The following is a 23910-nucleotide window of genomic DNA, read 5'->3' as shown; positions in this document are numbered from 1 at the left end:
GTAATCACTGCACTTCATTGACACTACTAAATTATGGAGTGAAAAAAAGGATACTGAAAATATTTCAAATGTCTGGTATGTACATGGAAGTTCCTCATGGTTCAGCTGTGGCTGTATTTGTAGGGAAGTGCCCCTTGGTTTTGAGCCCGTTGGATTAGTCTACTGAATCAGGATGGAGAAACAGTTTCTGGAAGGCTTCTGCAAAACCTGTGCAACTGGAGATAATAGCAGGTCAAATGAATCACGATTTAGAAAGGATGCATCTTATCACACCACTGTTCTGCAAAGCACTGAGTAATTTTGCTAGTCTCACTAAATCTTTTTTTTCCCTCCAATGTTGTGCTTAATATTTTGCCTCAGGCAGCAACTTTACCTTCATCTTTCTTTTAAAAACAGCAACCACCAACCTTAGTTTGTCTCTAGGCAAAGACAAATAGACTCTCTGAAGCTAGTAGCATTTGTTTGTTTTTATCAGTATGTTGACTGAACTTCAGGATGCTCAATCTTCTGGTTGGAGTTTATTGACCCAAGGTGTACTCAGTCACTTAGTGCCTTTTGACTTTTTTTTTTTTAGTTGATAGGAGGTTGTAACAAATGACTACAAATGCATGTTTCATCAGAGTAAGCCAGTAAAATGGTGTTCATTAAATGATCGTAGCAAAACAGAGTCCCAGTTAACTCCTCTTTCGTGACTTATCTGAGATGACAGGTGGGGAAAACTGACTTGGATCCTGTGATGAATGACTGCAGCATCGTTTTAGACTACACAACTTGCTTAGCATATCATCAAGGCCTGTACACACATACAGAAATTTTGTTCCACAGGACATTTGGTCAGTAGACTGTTAACAAACATTTTCTTCCTTGGCAATGCAAGAGTAACTGGTTATGTGTTTGCTGCTGTAGAAACCTGGTTCCTCCCCTCTATACCCACACCTGTTATGTCCAATGTGATTGTGTGCTGTGTGGAATGTGGTGGCAAAGTTGTCGTGTGACTCCTTTGGGTAGCGCCAAGAAAGTTACTAGTGATGAGAAGAACAACTTTTCCTCCTCCTGACCATAGCATTTTGTGACATATTCTGACCTATTTATATATATAAAGAGACTATGAACATTTCCATGTTGTGTTCACAAAATGCAGGAATTAGTCTATTGTAGCCCTTTTTGAAAAGAAACGAAAAGAATAGCAAACACCAGCCAGGTAGACATTTGACCCTAACCCTTCCAGTTCATGAGTCTTGATTTTTAGAATTTAGTTCTTTAGATGAATTCACCACACCCTTGAAAGTGCTGGAACACACTTTTGTCCCCCCACTTTTTAACAGGAAGAGGAGTGCAGCTGCCCCCATTACACACACACAGGCCCATAAGGCTGCCCAATCCCTTTAACATTAACATTATGCCCTAGGCAAGGGATAGCATTTGTTTATGCTTGCCCTGTGTGAACCTTAATTCAAAGGTGAATTATAATGCACCCTGATGACTTTAAAGAATTGCACACCCAAGTAATTCAGTTTCAGCAGGCTTAGACCTTGGCATGTCTTCTGGAAATGATGCCTGATATCAGGTACATCACCTGTGTTTTTATGGCAACCTGTGTGCAGATGAGAAAGCCAAACAGGAATTGTTCTCCTTAGCTTTTGTGTTACATAAATGTTTATTTATAAAAAATGTATCCTATGTTTACATGGTAAATAGGGATCAGGAAAACCAGAAAGCCCATTTGTATCTATAATATCATATTTTGGGACGATAATTCTAACACCCTGCAGAAACTGAAAACTCAACATAGTAGTCACAAAAAGCATTAATAGAATGTCAATCCATAAAGTAAACATTCACTTATGGCCAAATTAAAGGCTGTCATCAGAGAAAACCCCCAAGTATAACAAGTTTGTTTAAAGCCGTAATTTTTAGTCCAAGCGGGTCCCATATTCATTTGGTCTTAGAAATTGTCTCAGTCTTCTTCAGGTGGCTGAGGAAGATACAGAAAACCCTTCATGAATGTGTGTTGCTGGTGGTGAATGGAAGACAGGAGATGAAATGCATTTGGCAGTTTTCATTGGACAGGACTGATTATTGAGACTGGATGAATTTGATGCTTGTAACTACGGTTTGGTGTGAAATCGAATGTAGTTGTTACTTCTTTTCTAAACTGATGACATTTATTGGGCTTATCATGTCATCAAGGGATCAAAATGGAGGTCAGAAAAAAGCACCCTCCATAGAGATAATTCTGAACATTCACAGCTGTATCCAGCACCAGTACCCAACTGCAGTTAATTGTTATGATTATTAATAGTCATCCTCTACAGGCTTTCAATGGGCCTGGCATTTATCCTTTTTCCTCCCCCTTCCCACCACATGCATCCAACACAGAGGTGTGCTATATAGATTATTATAGGATGTATGCAGGTGAGGCGGTTCCCATGCCCCAAATCTTGAGGACTCTTGTAGTTTTGATAATGTGCATGATATAGGAGGGCAGTAAGCAGTGAGAGGGGTGGGGTAGGGTGGGGAGGAAAAAAGATGGGGGTAAGTGGGTTGGTCCACATTCTAAGGGGTAGGGCAGGGGAATCAGGTGTTGCAAGCATGACTTATGGAAATACCATGGAAGGATATCTTTTTTTAAAAAATGAATTTAAAAATGGGGGAAATGGAGGGGGTTGGTTATGGGAACTCCCTGAACCTTCCCTGGGTCGAAAGCTTGTTAACTGGCAGTCAAAAACTGCCAGCTGTATATTTTTTGGGCAGACTTTTAAGAGCGCCACATATGTGAGACTTTTGTGCAGAAGTCTTCTGTGGCTACAATGAAGAGCACAGGTTTGGCTGGGCCAGTCTAGGTTGAAATTCTTGCCATGATGCATTGGGGGGGAGCTCTGGGTTGCTACTGCAACTCCTGGAAGCTTCCAGAGGTCCAGAATGGAGGATCATGCCTTGCCTCATACAAAAAAACAGAAATCCCACTTGTGCATCAGAATTGACACCCCAGAGGAACCGGCAAAGATAAGATCCAGTTCCTTTGCAAACCTTTTGAATATGTGCTCTATGTGTATTCCAGAACTGCATTGTATATAAAAATTATATAAATACAAATTTGATTTCTATTTTAAGGGGGGGCAATGGGAATAAATAGAAGAAAACTATTTAAAAATAGCAAGTAATTAATAACGTGTTTGAAAGTTCAGCAAAGCTGTTAGAGGTGGAGTGAAGCTTAAAGAGCAGGAGCAGAGCAAGTATTTTTTTAAAACAAAAAAAAAATGTGTTTGGTGCTTAGGAATTCTACACTTCATCACTTGTCTGCATATCATAAACTATGTGGTTTGCTTTTTTTTTTTTTGTCCCTGTGCTTTAGATTCATCCTGGGAAATATGTTGTCTTAGGATGAGTTGTTTGAGCTTTGATCAAAAGGCATCAAGATTAGGGTAGATCAATACCACAAGGTGCATCCCCTGCAGACTTGTGAAGATTATTTCCCTCTTGTTGGACATGACAGGGAAAATGAGCTGAGGTGCCAGAGTGGGCTGTCAGCCTTTCCAAGCAGTGCTCTGTGATTTTGCAGTCCCTTCTTATCCCCAGAGCTGTGTGCACTGTGATTCTGCAGGTGTGCCAAGAAGCTACAGTGTAGCATTTGAGCTTCCGGAGGACTGTAGATGTGTGTTTTAAAACACACATGCAGGATTCTAACCCGTGCAATTGCAAAGATATGTTTTCAAGTCTGTGAGCAATATCTGGTGAAATCTCAGAAACTGGACGGAATCCTTTTTGAACCTAAGATTTCCAGTGGTCAGAGGGTAGGTCTGTTGTATCTTGTCCAGATTCTTCCCCCTTCCCAATGACCAGCAGAATAATTATGCAAAATGCAAAATATTGCAAATGGACTTGGGTTTGCATAACGTAGACAGGTTCCAGAATTCTGCTTTCCTTTTGCAAAATCTCAGTCAGTGCAAAAGTTTGAAGGGCTTTTAAAAGGACACTCAGCCTTGCCTACATATTGCAGCTTATCTTTACTGTGAAATGCATTTAAGTTGTTGCTTCTTGTTTTGTCTTTTTTTTAATGCAGTCACACTAGTGTAGAAAAAAAATGATTGGGGTGGGTAATGGGGAGGGAATGGGACATATTTCTAAGGGAGAGGGTTGGTACAAAGAAATGGGATATATGATGCAAAGATTTTTGCCAGGTTTCTCTAGCTTGAAGTGTGTAACTTCCCTGTCAGTATTATACTTTAGACCTACTTTGTGGTTCTAACCTTGTGTGCTGGCATGAAATTTGCATCTTACCAGCGGCTCCTGCTCTGTAAAAGGGTAGAATCTGGTGCCGCTCAACTGAGAAGCATCTTCAGTTCAAAAATGGAAATCCCAAACCAAATACAGGTGAATATAGGTGAATGTAATCAATGCCGGTTCAGGTGGGGAAAAATATAATTAGGTAGTGGCTGTTTCTAAACTGTCCTCTCAGCAGGAGTGGTTTCCTCAACACTCACAACAGCACTGTTGGAGTGTGAAAGGTATGGCCACAGGGAAATTGTAGAAGGCCCCGGGATGCACTGAAGAACCATCTAAAGGTTTTTCCAGGTGGGAGGATCACCCATCTGCTGGTTTAAAGCTGCAATACTAATCTGTTAGGTGGGATGAGGAAAGTTTCATGAGAAACCGAGGGGCAAAGGACTAATCAACAGAAGGTTTTCATCCTACTGTGCCCCTCAGGCTGATCCTTCTAGTTAGTATCTGGTCCATCAATCTGGGTGGTGGGGGTGGTGGAAAGATCTAGCACAAAATTGTAGCCATTTATGAGTGTCAGAAGTGCTTACTCAGGAACCCAGAAAGCTTCAGCATTGCTGTCACTTGGCTCAGTAGGATCTCTTAGGGAAGCAGTTCACTAAACTTAGGATTTCCTAATCTTTGCTGTCCATCTGTCCTTAAGGAAGTTGTATATAGGTTGACCTCTATGCATTGGTGAGGTGGGTATGGGGAACAAAAGTAGGCTTAGAATCTGGAAAGCAAAATATGGTGGGTGGCTGCTTTCAGTGGGTTCCTGTCCACTATTTACTAAGCATCTTCAAGGCACTTGACTCTTCTCAATGCTGCAGGCAGAAGCAAAGTTAAGGCTTATGCTCAGTGCAAGAAGAGTCTTCCTTCAAATTTCCTAAGAGACCTTGATGTGGGATGCCTAAGTAGTAGCTCTCAATAGGAGAGAGGGAGTGGTGGTAGTGGGGAAAGGAAACCATCTGTCTAGGCACTATATTACCTGTAGATTAAGTGGATTTCAAAATGTGATGCCTCTGCTGGTGCTTCCAGACAACATCTCCTGTTCTGTAACTGGGCTGGCCAGAGCTGGGATTCCTGCCTTTAGTTCTTCCAGGGAGGGTGAATGCCATTAAAGAACGAAGAAGTCAAAGTGGCAATCAAAATAGCAATTGAGCAACTGGAATGGGCTGCACCAGAGTTGCAGCCACAAAACTTTCTTGAGGCTGTGACTCTTTAGCCTTTGGCAGAAGCCTAGGAGTCCTCATTCTCAGTGTTCCTTTTACTGTGGGAGGCAGAGGAGCATACATTCTGTGGAATGGCCTATCTCACCCTCTCAATAGTCAGACTGAACTTTAGAGTTGAAGTGTAGGCAAGGTTGCACAGCTTCCTCTGATGCTCAGTGGTGGTTCTTGGACTGAACAGTTCAGGAAGGTTGGTGATTCCTTCCACATGGGCAATGCCTCCAGGCAGGAGGGTTTTTTTAAGGCAAATCTTGTGGATTCAACCAGGTTCTTCAAGTGCTATCTTCTTGCTATAAAAACTTTGGAGGAAAGTTGGTGTTTATATTTAATTGCATTAGCTATTTTTGTGTCCACACAAAAGGATTACCACCACCACCAAAGACCTGGCAGGTCACCCACAGGATGTGGCTTTTTATGTGAGCACCTTTAGGCAACCCTTTATAAGCTAAAACAAGAATGTAATGTTCATGAGTAGGGGTGGGGTGGGAAAATTTGGTTTGGTTTGCATTTTAATGTGACCCTCCTTAATTTGTACTTTCTGAAGCAATTTGCAAAGTAAAATGCAGTGATCCTTCAGAATTTGCACTTTTCCAAATTTTGTGATGCAGTTCTCCAACCGAATAATGTTTATAAAACTGGGTATGTTAGGGGCCCAGTGTGCCTAAAAATGCATATGTTAGTGAATATGGAATCCCCCCCATGAAAAAACATGTTTATCCAGATATTTTCACACTAAAATGTGATGAATTTTAATGAAAACTTTTTAAAATCACAAACCGTTGTGGAATTGTGAGGAGCTGAACTCAGAGAGATTTGTCCATCCCATAATGGTGCAATGATGGTTTTCTTTCATTTTCTGTTTTATATCTCCATCACACATATGAATATAAAAGGGCAGGTGTTTTCCAGTTTCAGCCTTTGTTCTGCAGGGGTTGCAAAGATAAAAGTGGAATAAATTTGAATATGTTTCTCTTTGGGAGGAGATGGGTGTTTGTCTCTTTTTAAAGGTCTTTTAGCTTCATCAGTTAGCAGCAAGCAATGAGAACATCCAAAAAGAAAAGACCTTTACCCCAGGTTCCACTTAACTGGTATAGCAGAATTAGAGTAGGACATGTGTATGTTATCTCTCCATCTTGTTCCACAATCACTTATAGGGCAAATATATATCTACATAGTCGTAAACATCAACAGAGCACAGTTTTAGCAGTAATACTGTTAGCCCTCTGTAATGCCAAATGCAAGCCAGAGTCTTGCTGCTCACCTGATCCTGTATAGTATTTGAGGTATGAAGCTGGAGATGCCTGACTTTCTGACACCAGGACTCCTGGTTTTCACCTGTGGTATGGACTGTTACCTCCTGACACATTTCTGGTGTGAATTCATTGGGACAAAGAATTTGGGAGGTGTTGGTTTGTGTGAGATTAATCAATACATTTTAAACAAACTTTAGCAAGAGAATGAGAACTGGGGTGGTAGAAAAAATAGCCCTGAGTGGGCCACGCGGAAAATGTCCAGTTACTCGTTTAGAGGGTATTGGCAACATACACAGAGCTGGAGAGAGGAGTCAGGTGAACTGCCAGCCATCTCAAATGTTACCTTTGTCGCTCCTGACTGCTGTTCTCGTGCTCTGAGAAGGCCAGCATAAGTCTGAAGAACCTCCCACTGAAGGTTGGTGGTCCTATGGGCACACTTTCCTTTCACTTGGTCTCAATGAGACTGCCGATGATTCCTGAGCCCCGTTTGTAAGATCATTAAGACTTCCGTTTAGGACAGAGCTTGTTTTGCAGGAAGATGGTCCATTAATACTCTCCATTCCAGCTATGAAAACTTGGACCTTCCTTCCCAAGTGCATGGACTTGGCCTTCCCCAGCTGGAAGATCCTATAGAAGTGGCTTAGTAGATGAGACCTTTTTTTTTCTGTAAGTAGCTTGCATCCACTTAACAGAAATGTAAGAGAGAAGCTATATCCCTGTCATAGTTTCAAAAAAGAAGAAAGCTACAATCAAAATCCTTTATCACTATCTTATATCACTCTGTGGAGACTTGGTCTCTGCAAATCTCTTAATACTGTTCTACAAAAATGCCCTTGGTTTCTTCCATGTGAGATCCATGGGACTTTTCCATAAGGTGCTATTGCTTTTTTTAAATTTTCCTTTCTTAAAATTTTTGAGAATTTATTTAAATCATTAAAATTGTGCTTTTTTTCCTCTTTATAGTCTTGCCTACTGAATTAAACTGACTTTAACCTTTGAAGACCATTCAACCTCGATTCCATTTCTTGAATGTTGAGTATTACGATGTATAACTCACGTTAAGGTGCTTTTTGGTGCTGTTTCAAAGGTAGCAATTGCGGTGGGTGGGGTAGAGAGTGAAGAGATTGACTTACAAATAAATAAAACCAATAAGAGAGTACTCTCCTCCCTCCTCACTTGCTCCTTATCATTGTGTTTCTGTTCTTGGGTTTTTAAAATACTGACTAGTAGTCACTGCTACTAAAAAATAAAATAAAAAAATCTGTGATGTTGATTCCTGATCGGCACACTTCAACCTGTTTAGCTGTTAGCTATGGGAGTAGTGTGTAAACAGTGTAATGGTAGGTTGGTTTAATATATATCTATATATATATATCATTCAGTACAAGCCAAGGTGGCATGTAGAGGGTTAATTTTGAACTTCAGATAACTCAGAAGGATTAAAAAATTTAAAAAAAGTAGAAGAAAAAACTATTTTTCAGTATGTCTGTTTTTTTCCTTCCTGTAAACAGTTTCAGAATAAAATCCAAGATACGATGGTGCTGTACCAAAGCCTTATACGAGACTTATTCCGTGCGATATATAATCTCTCTGTATCTTCATTGTTGCTCTTTGCCTCCATTTTTTTTTGTAAAGGCCTCTAAAATACCAGCAGAAAGGAATTTGGACTGTGAGCTGGCCTTGGGGACTTTTGCCAGCATTGCTGCCTTGCCTCTGGGGAACAAGGAGCCATTTCAGACCTCCCAAGGAAGCTTTGAGACTGGAAGCCCAAGGATCTCACGCTTCCTTCCCCCCCAAATTTCTGAGACTCACCAGAAGTTGGGAGATGCAGCTCCTGATCCTAAGTCTGGAGGATCCGTATCACCTCCCCATATCAGACGAGAGCCAGAAATGTAAGGGGCAGGAAGAACATGCCCTCTCACTTCCTCCCTTGCCTCTCCTCTTGACCATCTGAAGTAGATGAAGCAGGATGTAGGCTCAGCTTCTTGACTGCTGATGTTCCTTCTGAGGAATCCAAGCAGCCTGAACACGGAGGCAAAGGACTTCAGCCTCATCTCACCCTTTCCCAGGCCCTGAGTTTATAATGAAGGGTGGAAAGGGAGTCTAACCCCCCTCAACACACACATACACACACATATCTCTGGGTGCTAATTTATTAATGTTTGGTTGGAGTAGGCAAAGATGACCTCACAAGTTTCGGGCGAAAGCGCCACTTTGTTCTCTTCCTTTCTAGCGTTCCCTTTCCAAGCTGATGACTGAGCAGAGGATAATCAGAGCACATGGCATGTCTGCACTACAGATATAAACCAGTTTATTGCCAGTTTTTAACTACCATGGCTCCCAGCAAAGGGACTCCGGAAAGGTGTCATTCCATCCAAAAGCTCCAAATCTCCCACAAATAATTTAGGACCCTCAGAAAAAAAAAGAGTTGTGGGGACCATTACTGGAAGCCTTGAGAGCTGCCATGGATTCACACTGGTTTAAATGTGTAGTGTGGACATACCAAGTTCCGAAGCTCTTAAGCTCCTTCTCCAGGAGCCTGTGGATTAATAGTTCTAACATACAGAGATTTTTATCATTATTCTGCAGGTGGCAGAAACCAGTGAAGATTTCTGGGGTTCCAGTCACTTTTTTTTGGTTTAAAACCTTCCAGCGTAGACAACAATGGCAGTGTATGTCATGTGGGAAAAGGAAACATTGACCATCCCTTCTGCTGAGATTCTCTCAGTCCCTTCTGACGTTTCTGTCCTTCCTCCTATAAAGAGCTTCCCCACTTGGCTTTTATTGGAGACAACTCCTGGCCACATCTGGTTTGGGGGCTCTTAAGCAATAAACCCGCTCCTCTCTGCCATTGATGTTCACCCAATCCCCAGGCATTCTGGAATGCTGTCAGTTAATGGAAACTGTAGCCCCTGCCTTAAATGTGAACGATAATATGCCCTTAACCCTTTGACCTGCTGGTATTTTATAAGCCTTGCATGTTCATTGACTTTACTTCTCCCCTCTCTCCTGTATTTTTTTATTTTATTTAAGAATGTACCCAGTAAAGGAAATTATGGCAGTGTTACAATGTTACGTAAAACTAGCCATTCTGTAGGAGAATGATGGATTTTGGAATTGATTAAAAAAAAACAAAAAACATTTAATTGCTCCACATGTAACATTACTCTGCTTCAGAAATGTTTTGTATTTTGATATAAATAAACATTTGCAAAAAATGTCCTGCTGCGTGATAGTTTTGCTTTTCTTTAAGTGTGCCTGTGTGCTTACTTCATTTACGAATCAATTCCTAGGAAGCATTTCAAAGTGATTTCACAATGCCGTAAAGACACATATAAAACGATTGCACATATACAAGCAGTTAAAAGCATTGCCTATATAAAAATATATATACATAAAAGTAATTAAAATAATTGCATGCGTAAGAAGAATTTTAAATCCACTGCAGACGCTGACTGGGATAAAAATATTCACTTAGAAGGTGTGCTGAAAGAGAAAACTCTTCAATAGGAATCATAGAATTATAGTCTAGGAAGGGACCCTAAGAGTTGGAAGGGATCCCAAAGGTCATCTACTCCAACCCTCTGCAATGCATGAATCACAGCTATATAATCCCTGACAGATGGCCACTCAAACTCTGTTTGAAAACCTCCAATGAAGGACAGTCCAGCACCTTCTGAGGTAGTACATTTCACACTCAAAACAGCAATTGCCCTCAGAAAGTTCTTCCTAATGTTGAGTCAGAATCTCCTTACCTGTCATTTGAATTCATTGCCTTGGGTCTTCCCTGCAGAAAACATTACTCCATCTTCCATGTGACAGTCCTTTAGATATTTGAAGGCGACTCTGAAATCACCACTCAGCCTTCCCTTATCCTGGCTGAAGATACTCAACTCCTTGGTTGTCCTCCTCCCAGCTTGTGAACATCCTCCTTAAATGGTGGTACCCAGGACTGGACACAGCATAGAGTGGTACTATCACTTATTTTCACCAGGACACTAGCCTCCTAATGATGGTGAAGAGATAGTCAAGATGCATCTGCCTGAAATATAATGGGAAAGAGTTGCAAGGGGTTGGTGTCACCACACTCATGCCCCAATTTCAATATCGTATGGAATGCACCTCCTGCGTGGGTGGTGTCTGGAGGACAAGGTCTCCTACAGAATGCAATATTCAGGGGTGAGACTATATTTTAGGCATCCTGCTCCCAAGCTGTATGAAGCTTTGTACATCAGTGCCAGCTTCTGGACAGCAGTGTGAACTAGTGAGAATGTTGAATTTAAACCAAGGAGATGGTGTTTAAAATCCTACTCAACTGCTCACTACTACTCATTGCACACAACCACATGCAAGAGACCCCTGATGCCTTTTCTCTTTTAAAAAGGTAAGAGGTACTGCTGCAGGGAAAAAGCATTTCCAGCAGTGGAAAATCGGGGTTGATGCTTAACTCTCCCTGCCCATCATTTACTCACTCACACTTGTCCACTCCCCCCCAAAAAAACCTGATTCCCCTGCCCTCAAGGGTACAAATTATTTATTTACATTTGCAAACATGTGACTACAACCCCATGGGGCGAAATGACAGGCAGTACAAGGGTAGATGAGGCTTTCCTGCATCTGTGACTTCACTGTAAATAATACCTTGTACAGCTCCACAGCTGTGCAGTTGAGTCCCCAAATCCCTGTGTCTTTAGCCCAGGTGGCTAGTCTGGGCTTTGGAAGGCTTTGGTGATTATAATGTGCAGAAAAGTGATTCTCTTATTTCAGGCAGCAGATGCACTTCCACCGGGGAGGTTTAATGTGAGAACACAGACTCCTATCCATCTACTCTGCCTAAAATGCATGCATATCTATAGGACATCAGTGCTTTAACCTCATGGATGGACCTCAGGCTAGATCAGTCAATTTTGCATGTGCTTAAAAGTCTATTTCATCCTATTGCACATTAACTTTTTTTAAGCAGGAAAATCCATATTAAAATATGTAGTTTATTATGTCATTTATCACAGTATATTTAAATATGATAATTATTATCCCATGCATTTCTAAGGAGATTCTGACTAAACATCAGGAAGAGACTTTCTGGCAGTAAGAGCTGCTAGACAGTGGAACTGTCTCCCTCATGAGGTTTGTTGGAGGTTTTTAAGCAGAGGTTGGATGGCCATCTTTCATTGATGCTTTAGCTGTGATTCCTGAATTGCAGAGGGTTGGACTAAGATGACCCTTTGTCAGTGGCAGAGCTTCACACTCCAGCAGCGGGGGGGGGGGGGCGGAGAGCAGGTGACACACGTCCCAGGGGCGTGGCATGCATCCTGGGGGTGTGGCACGCTGCCTGCGGGGGTGTGGCTCCCAGCGTGGGCGGGGGTGCAGCCCCGATAGCACCCCACCGGGATCATGCTGCCGGGGGTGGTACGCTCCCCCCGCACTCCTCTTCCTTCGCCAGTGTCACTTCCATCTCTACAAATCTATCATTCTATGTTTCTAAGAGTTCTGCAGCCTCCAGCTGCTTCTGCAACCTGAAGTTTTGTTTGTTTGTTTTCTTTCTAAAAATGGAATGGAGAAAGTGGAAAGAATTTGTTTCCCTCCCTCTCTCATAACACTAGAACTTGTGGACATCTGATGAAGATGAATGTTCAAGATCAGGACAGATGAAAGAAAATACGCCTTCACACAGTTCATAGTTATAGAATGGAACTCGCTCCCACAGGAGGTAATGTCAACCGCCGACTTGGATGGCTTTAGAAGAGAAGTTGACAAATTCATAGAGGTAAAAGGCTATCAATGGCTACTAGCTATGATCTGCCTCCATGGTCAGAGACAGCAATGCACCTGAATACCAGTTGCTGGAAAACTGGAGGGGAGAATAGTGCTCTTGCACTTGGTTCCTGCTTTCAGGTTTCCCATGGCAGGGCACCTGGTTGGCTACTGTGAGAGAACAGGATGCTGGACTAGATGGGCCATTGGCCTGATCCATCTGGCTATTACTACTACTACTACTATTTTATTTTATTTTATTTTCTACCCCACTCATCTGGCTGGGTTTCCCTAGCCACTCTGGGCGGTTTTCAACAGAACATTAAAAACAGAATAAAACTTCAAACATTAAAAACTTCCCTAAACAGAGCTGCCTTCAGATGTACAGTATTCTAAAAGTTGGATAGTTCCTTGACATCTGATGGTATGACACCACTACCGAGAAGGCCTTCTGCCTGGTTCCCTGTAACCTTGCATTGAGGGAACCGCTAGAAGGCCCTCAGCACTGGACATTAGTGTCCGGCCTGAACAATGGGAATGGAGATGCTCCTTCAGGTATACTGGGCTGAGGCTGTTTAAGGCTTGAAAGGTCAGCAACAACACTTTTCTTATATTCTGATCTGCAAAAGCACCTTGGAAGGAGTAACCATTTGCTGCCTTCTCTTTAGTTTTAATCAAAGTGCAGGATGTCTAGCTCCTAAGCACCTGAGATCAGTGTGCTCACATTTTCTAAAAAAATAAATCCCTTCCTATAACCTTTTAAAGACATCTTTCTGCCTGGATTTGTTTAAAAGTAAAAAGGTTTCACTTAAAAAGTACAACAATGACCAGTTGTAGGCAGACTTCCCACCTTCCTGCACTTCCAGGAAAAACCACCCTGGGACATCATAAGGTTTTTGAAGAATGAGCACCCAGGGAGGCTGCAGAATGCTGGAAAGATGGTTTGAAGAATGACAGTGAGGACACTGACAAACACCCCTGGGCAACCTCAAAAGTAACGTCATGAGAAATCCTACATCCACTCAAAGAGAGTGAATAAAGCTAAACACTGGAAGATTCAGGGCAGACAGACAAAAAGAAAGTACTTCTTCACACAGCATGTAGTTAAGCTATGGAATTTGCTCCCAGGACTTTGGTGGCAACTCTGCTCCAAAGGCATCTCTGGTTAAGTAAAGACGTGTGTTTGTTGTCCCCAGAATCCTAAATGGACACCAGTGTGTCTTTAGAGATTTGACCAGGCACTTTATGACTTACCCCACCACCACCACCTGACACCCACACCCACACACCTTGCTTGGAACAGATGCAATCGGTCCTGAACCAATCCAAAAACATTGGTTCTGAATCAGCACTCCATGGATTCTCCAGAGATACAACTCAGCCAGCCTTCCTATTTGATTTGATGGAGGGAGGGGCAAGTCTAGGTCAACTTCCTTCTGTCTGCATGGGATTGTTTCCCAGAGGCGTTAAAGGGGAAGGACTGAGGCTGCAGGGCACAAAAGTTAATTTCCACACCATGCATTCAAAGTTAACTTTGCACTTTCTTACACTCTGGAAGGATATGACAGGCCATACATTGTTTTGAAAGTAACATGTATTCATTGCTTTTCTTGACATCTATTACACAAACCCAAGCAATACTGTCTCATCGTCTTCACGCCCCATCTAATACTGCTGCTGCTGCTACTACTACTACTACTACTACTACTACATTATTTATATGCTACCTATCTGACTGGGTTGCCCCAGCCACTCTGGGCAGCTCCCAACCCAAAAATAGTAAAAACACATAACTGAGGTCTATCATTCCAGAAATCAAAGTCAATTTTTACTAAACTTGCGAGCATAGACAATTCCTACATGCATTTTGCATTAATTTATTTTGGTCAATAACCAGTTGAGAAGGAGGGACACAATATAGTACATTAAGTACAATATTAAATATAGAATTTAAAAACTACGTAGAATATAAAAAAGTGAGAAATTTAAAAATCATTATATTGAAATGAGGCAGAACAGCTTAAGGTGTTAATAATTTTAAAATTAGGACAAGATCCTGCACCAACAAGCTATTGCTGCCGCACAAAAAACAGCTACCCAGTATTTTATGCTGTTGGTGCACAACCAGTTTTTGAGATCTTTAGCTCAGTGCCAAATGAAGGTCATCCAGGTATCCTGTCTTTTGCACCTTGCTGGCCCTGCAGTACAGTGGTACCTCGCAAGACGAAATTAATTCGTTCTGCGAGTTTTTTCGTCTTGCGAATTTTTCGTCTTGCGAAGCACGGAACTGCACCTCTTCAAGCAATGCACCCGGTTTTAAGAAAAAGGAAACAAACTCGCAAGACGTTTTCGTCTTGCGAAGCAAGCCCATAGGGAAATTCGTCTTGCGAAGCAACTCAAAAAACTTAAAACTCTTTCATCTTGCGAGTTTTTTGTTTTACGAGGCATTAGTCTTGCGAGGTACCACTGTACTCAGTAAGCTTCTCATTCAAGGCTAATTGTTGGACCTTCACAAGCCAGCCTTTCATGGTAAAGTCCACAGTCTTCCAGATTCAAAAGAATAAACAGCTATATTTATTCCACAATGAATCTGACCAATAAGTATCTGCCCTCCCCCATCTCATTATGACGTCATGGTTGCCCGGACAACTTTTTTTTGCGCTTAGTGACACAATAATGTCTCCCTGCCACAAACACACAGCTGGAATTGCAGAGGCCACACGTTTTCTAGGGCAGATGAGAACGGTGGCTGAGGCAAGAGAGATCTGGCCCTCGCTAAGAGTGCCTCAGGATGATCATTACCACATGGGGAGCGTACATCTTGTTCCGCAGGGCTTCTAGAACACCTTTCCCAGCTGACGATGCTCCGGTAAGGGCACAGGAGGGGCTGTGAGGTGGTGAGGGGGAAGTGATATCAGTGCTTTTCTCCTAGAAAAAGGGTGCAGGTACTGCATACCCTTGAGTACCCCCATTTTTAAAAAAGCACTGGTGATACTTACTATAAGGTGACCCTGTTGAATTTCTGACTACCACTCATTTTCTCTTTTCCCTTTAAGGCCGATAACATAGTTGAGCCAGAGATAGAGTACGTATTGGAGCATTGGCTGAAGAAGGTGAGTGTAATGAATAGGGCTACAGGCTGAAATTTGGGGCGGGTAAGCCATAGCTCAGTGGCAGAGTATCTGCTTTGCATGCAGAAGCTCCCAAATTCAGTCCCCCCCATCTCCAGGTGTGTCAGGGAAAGTTTCCCTGCCTAAATCCCTGGGAAAGCTTTTAGCTTAGACAAACCTGTCCAGATATTTGGAATGTTGGTGTGTGTTTTAGTCTATTATTAGTTTATTGATTACTTTGGGGTGTTTATTATTATTATTATTATTATTATTATTATTATTATTATTATTAAATGTTTTGAACTGTTGTTTTTACTAATAACATCATTGTTTCATTCTTTTTATAAGCGGCTTTGAGGTTGTTGTTTTTTAACCATCAAGCAGTGTATACATTTTATGAAACGAATAAAATTCAAGCTACTGCCTGTCAGTGTTGACAGTACTGAGACGGAGGAAACAAGGGGCTGAGTTAATATTGGGCAGCTTTCTATGCTCTGTCCATGCAGACTGCTTGGAAGGAATTCGGATCCAGCACACAACATTAGCATGGATGTAAGCACTCATCATGGGGCTTAACTAGCCATATGAGCTTGAGCATGCTAGCGCCACCCTCCTCAAACTCTGCATGTTCAAGGATGGTTGTCTGCACCAGGTTAGCCTTCTGCACTTAGGGAAGCTTTTGCATGTTTTTGAAACCACATTTAACCAAGGCTCTAAAATGCAGAGGAGCCTACGGGGTATAGGATGGTTTTCCATTGTGGATAGCATTGTGGGTAACTAGGATAGGATAGGGGTAAGCATAACTGAACCACATGTGCATGCTTTCACTTCCGCATGTATCTAGAACTGCTGTCATACACATCATTCCCAAATCTTTCCCATCCTGGTTTACATCAACCCATTGTTGTTTTAATCTGCACACACATATTTATTTTTAAGCATATTATCTCAAACCTATGCATTTCCCTCTTAATATCTGCATTTCTAAATATATTTTATTGTGCAATGGGAAGGGAGGGAGAGCAAGAGAGAGAGAGAAGAAATGTTGATGTTCTGCCTTGGGTGAGTCTTTTTGGAGCCATGAGTTGCAAAATGCATTTCTTAGTTGGTTGGCCCTGATATGAGTGACGGTTTGATCCTGCATAAAAGTTAGTTATGCTGAGGTCCTGTTCAAAGTCCCCTCTCTTCATACTTTACCTCCCATGATACCTAAATTGCAATCTCATTTCAGGGCAGAAGCCTGTTTATTTTTCATCTCCCTCTTCTTATGAAACTCTATGAAGTCAAGTGTCATTCACAATTATGATAAATCAGTAGTCGCACCTTGGAAGTCCAACAGAATCAGTTCCGGAAGTCCATTTGACTTCCAAAATGTTTGAAAACCAAATCATGGCTTCTAATTGGCTGCAGGAAGCTTCTGCAGCCAATCAGAAGCTGCGGAAGCCAGGTCAGACGTTTGGCTTCCAAAAACAGTTCGCAAACCGGAACAGTCACTTCCGGGTTTGCGACGTTTGGGAGCCAAAACATTTGGGAACTGAACTGTTCGAAAACCAAGGTACAACTGTAATGACATTAATGGTGACCAACTAGTTTTGTATGATAAATAACTTCACTTTGGGGGAGAATATGGTGGCAGCATGTGTGTTTGTGTTGCCTATTAGATCGAAGAAGATGCTGTCAAGATCTTTAGGCAGAAGTCAGAAAACAGGTCGGACTGCCACGTGGAAGGGATCAGAACTTTTCCTTCAGTTGGCCTAGATTTGGCAGCAGCAAGATCAAAACCAGAAACCTGGGAGACCTTTGAAGACAGGAGGCCACCAAGGGTGAGTGAGAGCTGCAACAGTTTATGTGCAGATGAGAATGGAATAGAGAAAAGCAGAGGAGCAATACTTAGATGACTTATAGGCTGTGGATGCACCATCTATTGAAAGTGCACTCCCCCAAACATCTGGTAAACTGTATTGGGTCTTGGGAATTGTGGTTCTGTGAGTGGTAAACTACAGTTTCCAGCATACTTTTTGTGTGCATGGTGATGAATAGTCTTCCAATGTGCTTTAAATGTATGGTGTGTATGCAGCCATAGCCTGCAAAAGGAAGTATTCTATGATAAATCAGTGTATTTCTGTCTGTGTCAGTTTCAATAAGTCCATTCTTCCCCTACTTTCTGCATAGCTTTTAAAAAAAGAGCTATACAATGAATTTGCATTTAAATTGCACATAGTTTTATATGCACTTTTCCTTGAAATATGCAACTTGTAAGCTTTTTGTACTCATTTTTAACTCATTCCCCCGTTTAAAATATTTTTTTGGGGGGGATCTTTAATCCTGTAAAGAACACATTTTCAAATGTATTTTGACTGAGCCAAACTTGCATTGCAAAATTCAGAGACGTGAGTATGCAACTCCATGTGGAAGACTGGAATTTCCACGGCCCTCTAGCAACTAGTGTGGCTCATTTACCAGAAGTTATGTATTTTGCATTACCTCTGGAAGTGTATACTCGACTATGCCTCCAAACTATGCCTCCTAGAGCAATATATACATCAGGAGGCTTAGTTTGGCCAGAATTGAGTACACACCAAGATTTTTCTGGTGCACATAAGCAGACTTTTCATATCACTGTTTGCAGGAGTGTTCCAGCACAATACTTTCATCCAGTTCCAGCCTGGACCTGACAGATGACAGGACAAGGATCCAGTTTGTCCGATGGAGGTGAGCCTTCACGTGGGTCATCATTGAAGTGATGAGCAATGGCACTCTGAATGATCTGAGTGCACACTCTTGAACTGGGCTGGGACATTGATCTTTCCTTGAAATATGCAACCACAGAATAGTTTTGTAGTGTGGGAAACCTTTGGTCACCCAGATGTTGCTGAACTACAACTCTCATCACCCCAGGATGGCCAGGGATAGTGGGAGTTGTAGTTCAGCAACATTTAGATGGAGAAAGGAGGACCTGCAACCATCTAGATGTTAGTGTACTCCAGCACCCAGCTGCCTCAGTCAGCACAATGGCCAGAGACGTTGAGAGTGGTAACCCAACAACATCTGCAGGTCTGAAGGTTCCCCACCTTTGGTCTAGAAAGTGATCCTGAATCCTTTGCACTATGCTGGAATCCCACAGAAGATATGCAAATGATTCCACAGCAGGCAACTCAATGTGGAGAGGGGATTCAGAGGGCAGGAAACAGAAAACCACGGAGCTAGACCTCTTCAGATGTGCACCCAAAAAATGAACAGAGCTGAGGTCAAGCATTATGTGTGATTTTATGAGGCCATCTGAGAGTAGAGCATGGCTTCTTGTGACAACTCAATGGTATGCAAGACTCACTTTGAGAGATGAGTGAATTTTTAGCACCAGACCTTCAAAACCTGGCAGGTTTGGTATGTTTAGCCCAGAGAAGAGACAGTTAAAAGGAGAGAGGATTGCCATCTTCAAATATTTGAACAGCTGTCACATAGATGATGAATCAGGTTCCTTTTCAGATACTCCCAAAGACCAGGACCTAAACTGATGGGTCCAATTGACAAGAAAATTGATTTAAACTAAATATTATGAGAAATTTCCTGTGGAACAAAGATTGCCTTGGATGGTGGTTGACTCTCCTTTGGAATGGGATTTTAAGAAGAGGCTGGATGACTACCTAATGATCTCCCCATTATCTTGATTCTATTCTGCTTTAATTGTTTTTAATGTTGTTTTAAAATTATTACAACATATCTTGGAACCTCATGGGGTGGTTAAGAAATTGAAGACTACTCTTGTTGTTGGGTTGTTGCTGTTGCTGTGGTTTCCTGGGCAGGGGTTGGACTAGATGACATATTGATGTCCTTTCCAACACTATGATTCTATTTTTCAGTCACACCCGGGTGTATCATGTCACGAGCGATATGAGAAAGGATGCCATGCAAGAGAGGCTGGATAAAGTGAGCAATAGGTGAGACCCGGCTGGAAGGGCAAATAGCTTTTAGCGACATTTCTGTTGCTTACACATATGAGGAAGGGCCATAGCTCCATGGTAGAGCATCTGCTCTGCATTCAGAATGCCCCAGGTTCAATCCCCAGTGTCTCCAAATAAGATTGGGAATGTCCTCTGCCTGAAATCCTGGAGAGCTGCTACTATCAGTCAGTGTAGAAAATGTTGAGCTAGATGGACCAATGCCCTGACCCATTTTAAAGCAACTTTTTACACTCCTGAGATAATTCTATCCCTGCAAGTTCAATACAACGCTCCCCTTCTGCCCTTAACACCAGCTTCCAAAAATAATTCTTACCTAGTTCTGCCCCATTAGTATGAAAATAAATTAACTGAATCCTAGATGTGATCCATTGTGGAATTCTTTTAACAGTGCTCATATCAGTGAGTCTCTAACCCTAGGAGTGGGAAAATAGACCATAACATCTCTATACACAAATTCTATAGCTGGAGTTGATCTGCATATGGATATTGCAATTTGAATCACATCCAAAGAGACTGGCAAAGGGTATTCCATTTAGGCCAACTAGTTTTCCTTACCTTCTGTTTTTATATTGTTTCATAGGGAACTTCCTTACATTGAGTCAGACAATTGGTCCATATATACATATATACACACCGTATTTTTCAGACCATAAGACGCACCTAGTTTTTGGAGGAGGAAAACAAGAAAAAAAATATTCTGAATCCCAGAAGCTAGGACAGCAAGCGGGATTGCAGCGCAGTGATCCCGCTTGCTGTCCTGGCTTATGGGATAGCCGCGTGCAGCCTCTCCCCAGCAGCCTCTCACCAGAAGGCTCCCCCAAGAGCCGTGCTCCCTTTAAAAAGTGTGTGGAGCGTGTGTGTGGCTCTTGGGGGCTTTTCCCCGCACACATGCTCCATGTGGCTCTTTAAAGGGAGCACTGAGCAGAGCCTCCCGCCTGCATTCGCTCCATAAGATGCACACACATTTCCCCTTACTTTTTAGGAGGGGAGAAGTGTGTCTTATAGAGTGAAAAATACGACACACACACACACACACTAACTAAAAGTGTTAAGATAATTTCTCCATAGTGGGTGCTGTGACTGAGACAGAAGGGAGTTATTGTCAAACCCATCTTTCTTTGCTATTCCTTCTATGTGCAAAAGAAAGCACTTCTGGAATGCTTAACTCACTGTTGGAGGGTGATAAGGCGACAATTGGTCCATCTAGTTCATTCTTGTCTACACTGACCGGGATTTCTAGCAGAGGTCCTTCCTAGCCCTGTTTGGAGATAAGAACAGAAGAAGAACCTGCTGGATCAGACCAATGGCTCATCTAGTCCAGCATCCTGTTCTCACAGTGGCCAACCAGATGCCCCAATGGGAAACCAGCAAGTGAGATTTGAGCACAAGAGCCACTCTCCCCTCCTACCATTTTACAGCAACTGGCATGAAGAAATATTGCTGTCGTCTTCATTGTCTTCAGGACATATGGATGCCAGCCAATGCCAGGCCTAATTATGCCCATGGGGAGAAGGTTTCCCAATCTGGGATATGTTTTGAAGTGGGGGTTTGGTGACAGAGTGTGTGTGAGCTCAAGAGGCCCACCATGCTTGACCTTGCATGTACTGTGTGTGGGTCTCAATCCAGGGAAGATTCAGACATGCTCCCCAAGTCCAGAATTGCCCTTGATTTCACCCTGTGGACTTATAATAGGAGGCAAGGTGGTTGAGCAGCACCTGTGGGCTGCCCCCTCCTCCTTTTTCTGGTGGGCTTGCAGCATCTTAAGTGGCTTGCTGGCCTTCCAAAGAGCCTTGATGCCTTCCTCTCCAACCCCTTTCCCAGAGCTGCTCTATTGGGTAGCATGTCTGGAAACCTCAGTTTTATTGATGGACTTGCACCTCACATTGCTGTGGCAGGCTGACGTGCTGGTGTGTTTGGGGCAACTAAGTGACCATCTCACAAGGGTGGTTGGAGGGTCTTGTCCAGGGTTCCTGGATGTGCACCTTCAGCAGGTTTTTGTGTCCTGAATCCACTACCAGCTCTTGTCCAGATTCTGCAAGAGAGCAAGTTCGGTCTGACCTCATTTCTTTACCTCCCAGTGTCTCCAGAGTCATGTTCCAAGCTGTGACTGACCTGGACAGCGGCCCATCGGACACCAACCTCCACTTCTCAATGCCAGCGTATTAAGACACGGACAGGTGAGGTGCTCATCCCCAGCCCTCTGCCTTTCCCTCCATGGGATTTTAGCATTGCAAGGGACCCCGAGGCCATTTAACCCCACTCATTGCAGGAACCTGCAGCTACAGCACTGAGATGTGGTTGCCTATTTCCACAGAAAGACAGCTGGCCACCTCTGTTCCACTGCTAAATAGCCCTTACCATTAGGACTCTTCTGTTAATGTTTAGCTCTACGTAGCAGCCGTGATGGCTATGATCTGCCTCCACAACTGGAAATAGTAATGATTCTGAATACTTGTAGCTGGAAACCACAGGTGAGCACAGTTATGCTCATGTGCTGCTTGCAGGTTTCCTGCAGGCTGGCCACTGTAAGAGCAGGATGCTGGGCTGGATGGGCCATTGACCTAGTGGGTTGGGTCTGTGAGCTCTGTTCATGCCACCTCTAGTGCCTCCACGACCCTGGAGGACGGAGGTGTTGACAGCACTGGCTCAGCATCCAATTTAGTCTCTGTTGCCTCCCCCTGCAGGAGGAAACTCCTCACCACCCGGAGGCAGTGCTGGGGTAGGGGAACTCAACTGCAGGATGTCTCTGATTAGAGGTGCCTGATGCCACAGGGGTACTTTTCTGCCAACCTGAATTATCCCTTCCCTGGACCCAGCTTTCCATTTCCTGGATTTCTGTGGGCTCAGACACATCTTGGGATCTCACAGTCAGTGGAATAGTGTGGGGTGTGCCAGAGGGGCTGTTGCCCCGGGTGCACAGTCTGAAGGGGTGTATGTGAAAACCAGGTGGCCCCACAGAGATTCCTGTCATGCCCTGCCTGGGGAGTGCAGAGGGTGAACAGCACCTTCAGTGCTGTGCCCCCACTTGGCATGCGAATGGCAGTCCAGGGAGGGCACAGGTTGGGGAACACGGGGGTGCTCTTCACCCTCCATGCCCCGCCTGGTGCACGAGTGCCCATTGGGCATTGAGGGCTGGGCAAGCGTGCTCCACCTGCCTGGCACACATGCACACCCACCCACCCCAGGCACTGGCAAACAGTGCTACGCCCCTGCCTACAGACAATTTCCCCCATCCTGTCAGGACCATAGCTGTCAACTTTTCCCTTTCCTTGTGAGGAATCCTATTCAGAATAAGGGAATTTCCCTTTAAAAAAGGGAAATGTTGACAGCTATGGCCAGGACCCCCTTCAGGACTCCCCTGATTCAATGCCCCAAGTTGCTTCCATTCCTCCTCAGGATCCTCCCATGCCCTCCATGACATCTCTATGGGACTCATGACCTCAATGTTGTTGGACTACAACTCCCATCATTCTTGACCACTGGTCATACCGGCTGGGGGTTGATGAGAATTGTAGGTCAATGGCATCCCGAGGGTCACCTGTTCCTCATCCTTGATCTCATGCATACAGCTTGGGCAGGAATCTGGGGGAAGGAAAATGCAGAAGCCTCTAGTTTTTTCCTGATCTCTGGATCAAACCCGAAAAAGCACCAGTTACTCAGTTAGTAATTTGAAACGTCTGTTGGGAAATAATGACCTGGCAGCAGCTCTAGCAGTGACATGTGATGTTTCCCCAATGCAGGAGCATCATTCTTCCCCCCTGATCTTCTTCCTGTGCTTTCCTCCTCCCAGAGTCCCGATTTCCTTGTGGCTCTTGAGGAGAAGGAGGTGCCCTTCCTGTTCTGCCCTCTGGGTCTTCTCCTTTGGCTGTGAAAGCCCTGCCTTCTTGAAATGGCCAGAGAAGCAGCCTGAATCCCCTGGAAGGATTTGCTTATTTTGTGTGTGCTTGGGCTGTTATAAATGCCTGGCTTTGTGAACTGTGAATGACTAATAAAAATTGCTTACCATTTAAAGTGCTTTCTAAAAGACAGGCTGGGCTTTCCTTTCATCTTTTTTTGGAGGGTGCAAAGTTTTCAAAGGGTAAGTGTGCACGCAGTCCTGGTGCCCGGAGTTGGCACCACAGGGCATCGGCCAAGGCCCACATCCCTGCACGGGGTCTGCTGCTGATCCCCAAAGCCCCACCAGACCCTGTTCCTCCTCTTTGCTAAGGCTGCCTGAGCAGCAGTGTGAGCGGTGACAAGGAGGAGATGCAGACTCCACTTAAACTGCTGTCTCATCCTGGGCTACAGGCACAAAGGGCAACAGATGGGCTGCTGCTCCCTCTTCATGCCTCTTCTAATCCTG

The 23910-nt window shown here is 43.5% G+C and overlaps 1 protein-coding gene across 1 annotated transcript; it reads left to right on the top strand.

The window, feature by feature from the left end:
* Window positions 1-15164: 15164 nt before the first annotated feature.
* On the top strand, window positions 15165-23582 carry SPATA19 (spermatogenesis associated 19). The gene is made up of 7 exons (XM_083588234.1): window positions 15165-15365; window positions 15553-15609; window positions 17268-17429; window positions 18236-18318; window positions 19467-19544; window positions 21647-21745; window positions 23359-23582. Exons 1-6 carry the CDS (start codon window positions 15288-15290, stop codon window positions 21732-21734), a joined length of 546 nt encoding a protein of 181 aa, XP_083444360.1. The 5' UTR covers window positions 15165-15287; the 3' UTR covers window positions 21735-21745; window positions 23359-23582.
* Window positions 23583-23910: the final 328 nt, after the last annotated feature.

Source organism: Podarcis filfolensis (assembly GCF_964270895.1).
Source record: "Podarcis filfolensis genome assembly, chromosome: 15".
NCBI lineage: Eukaryota > Metazoa > Chordata > Lepidosauria > Squamata > Lacertidae > Podarcis > Podarcis filfolensis.
The sequence above is the reverse complement of the archived record's forward strand: the minus strand, read 5'-3'. Positions and strand labels throughout refer to the sequence as shown.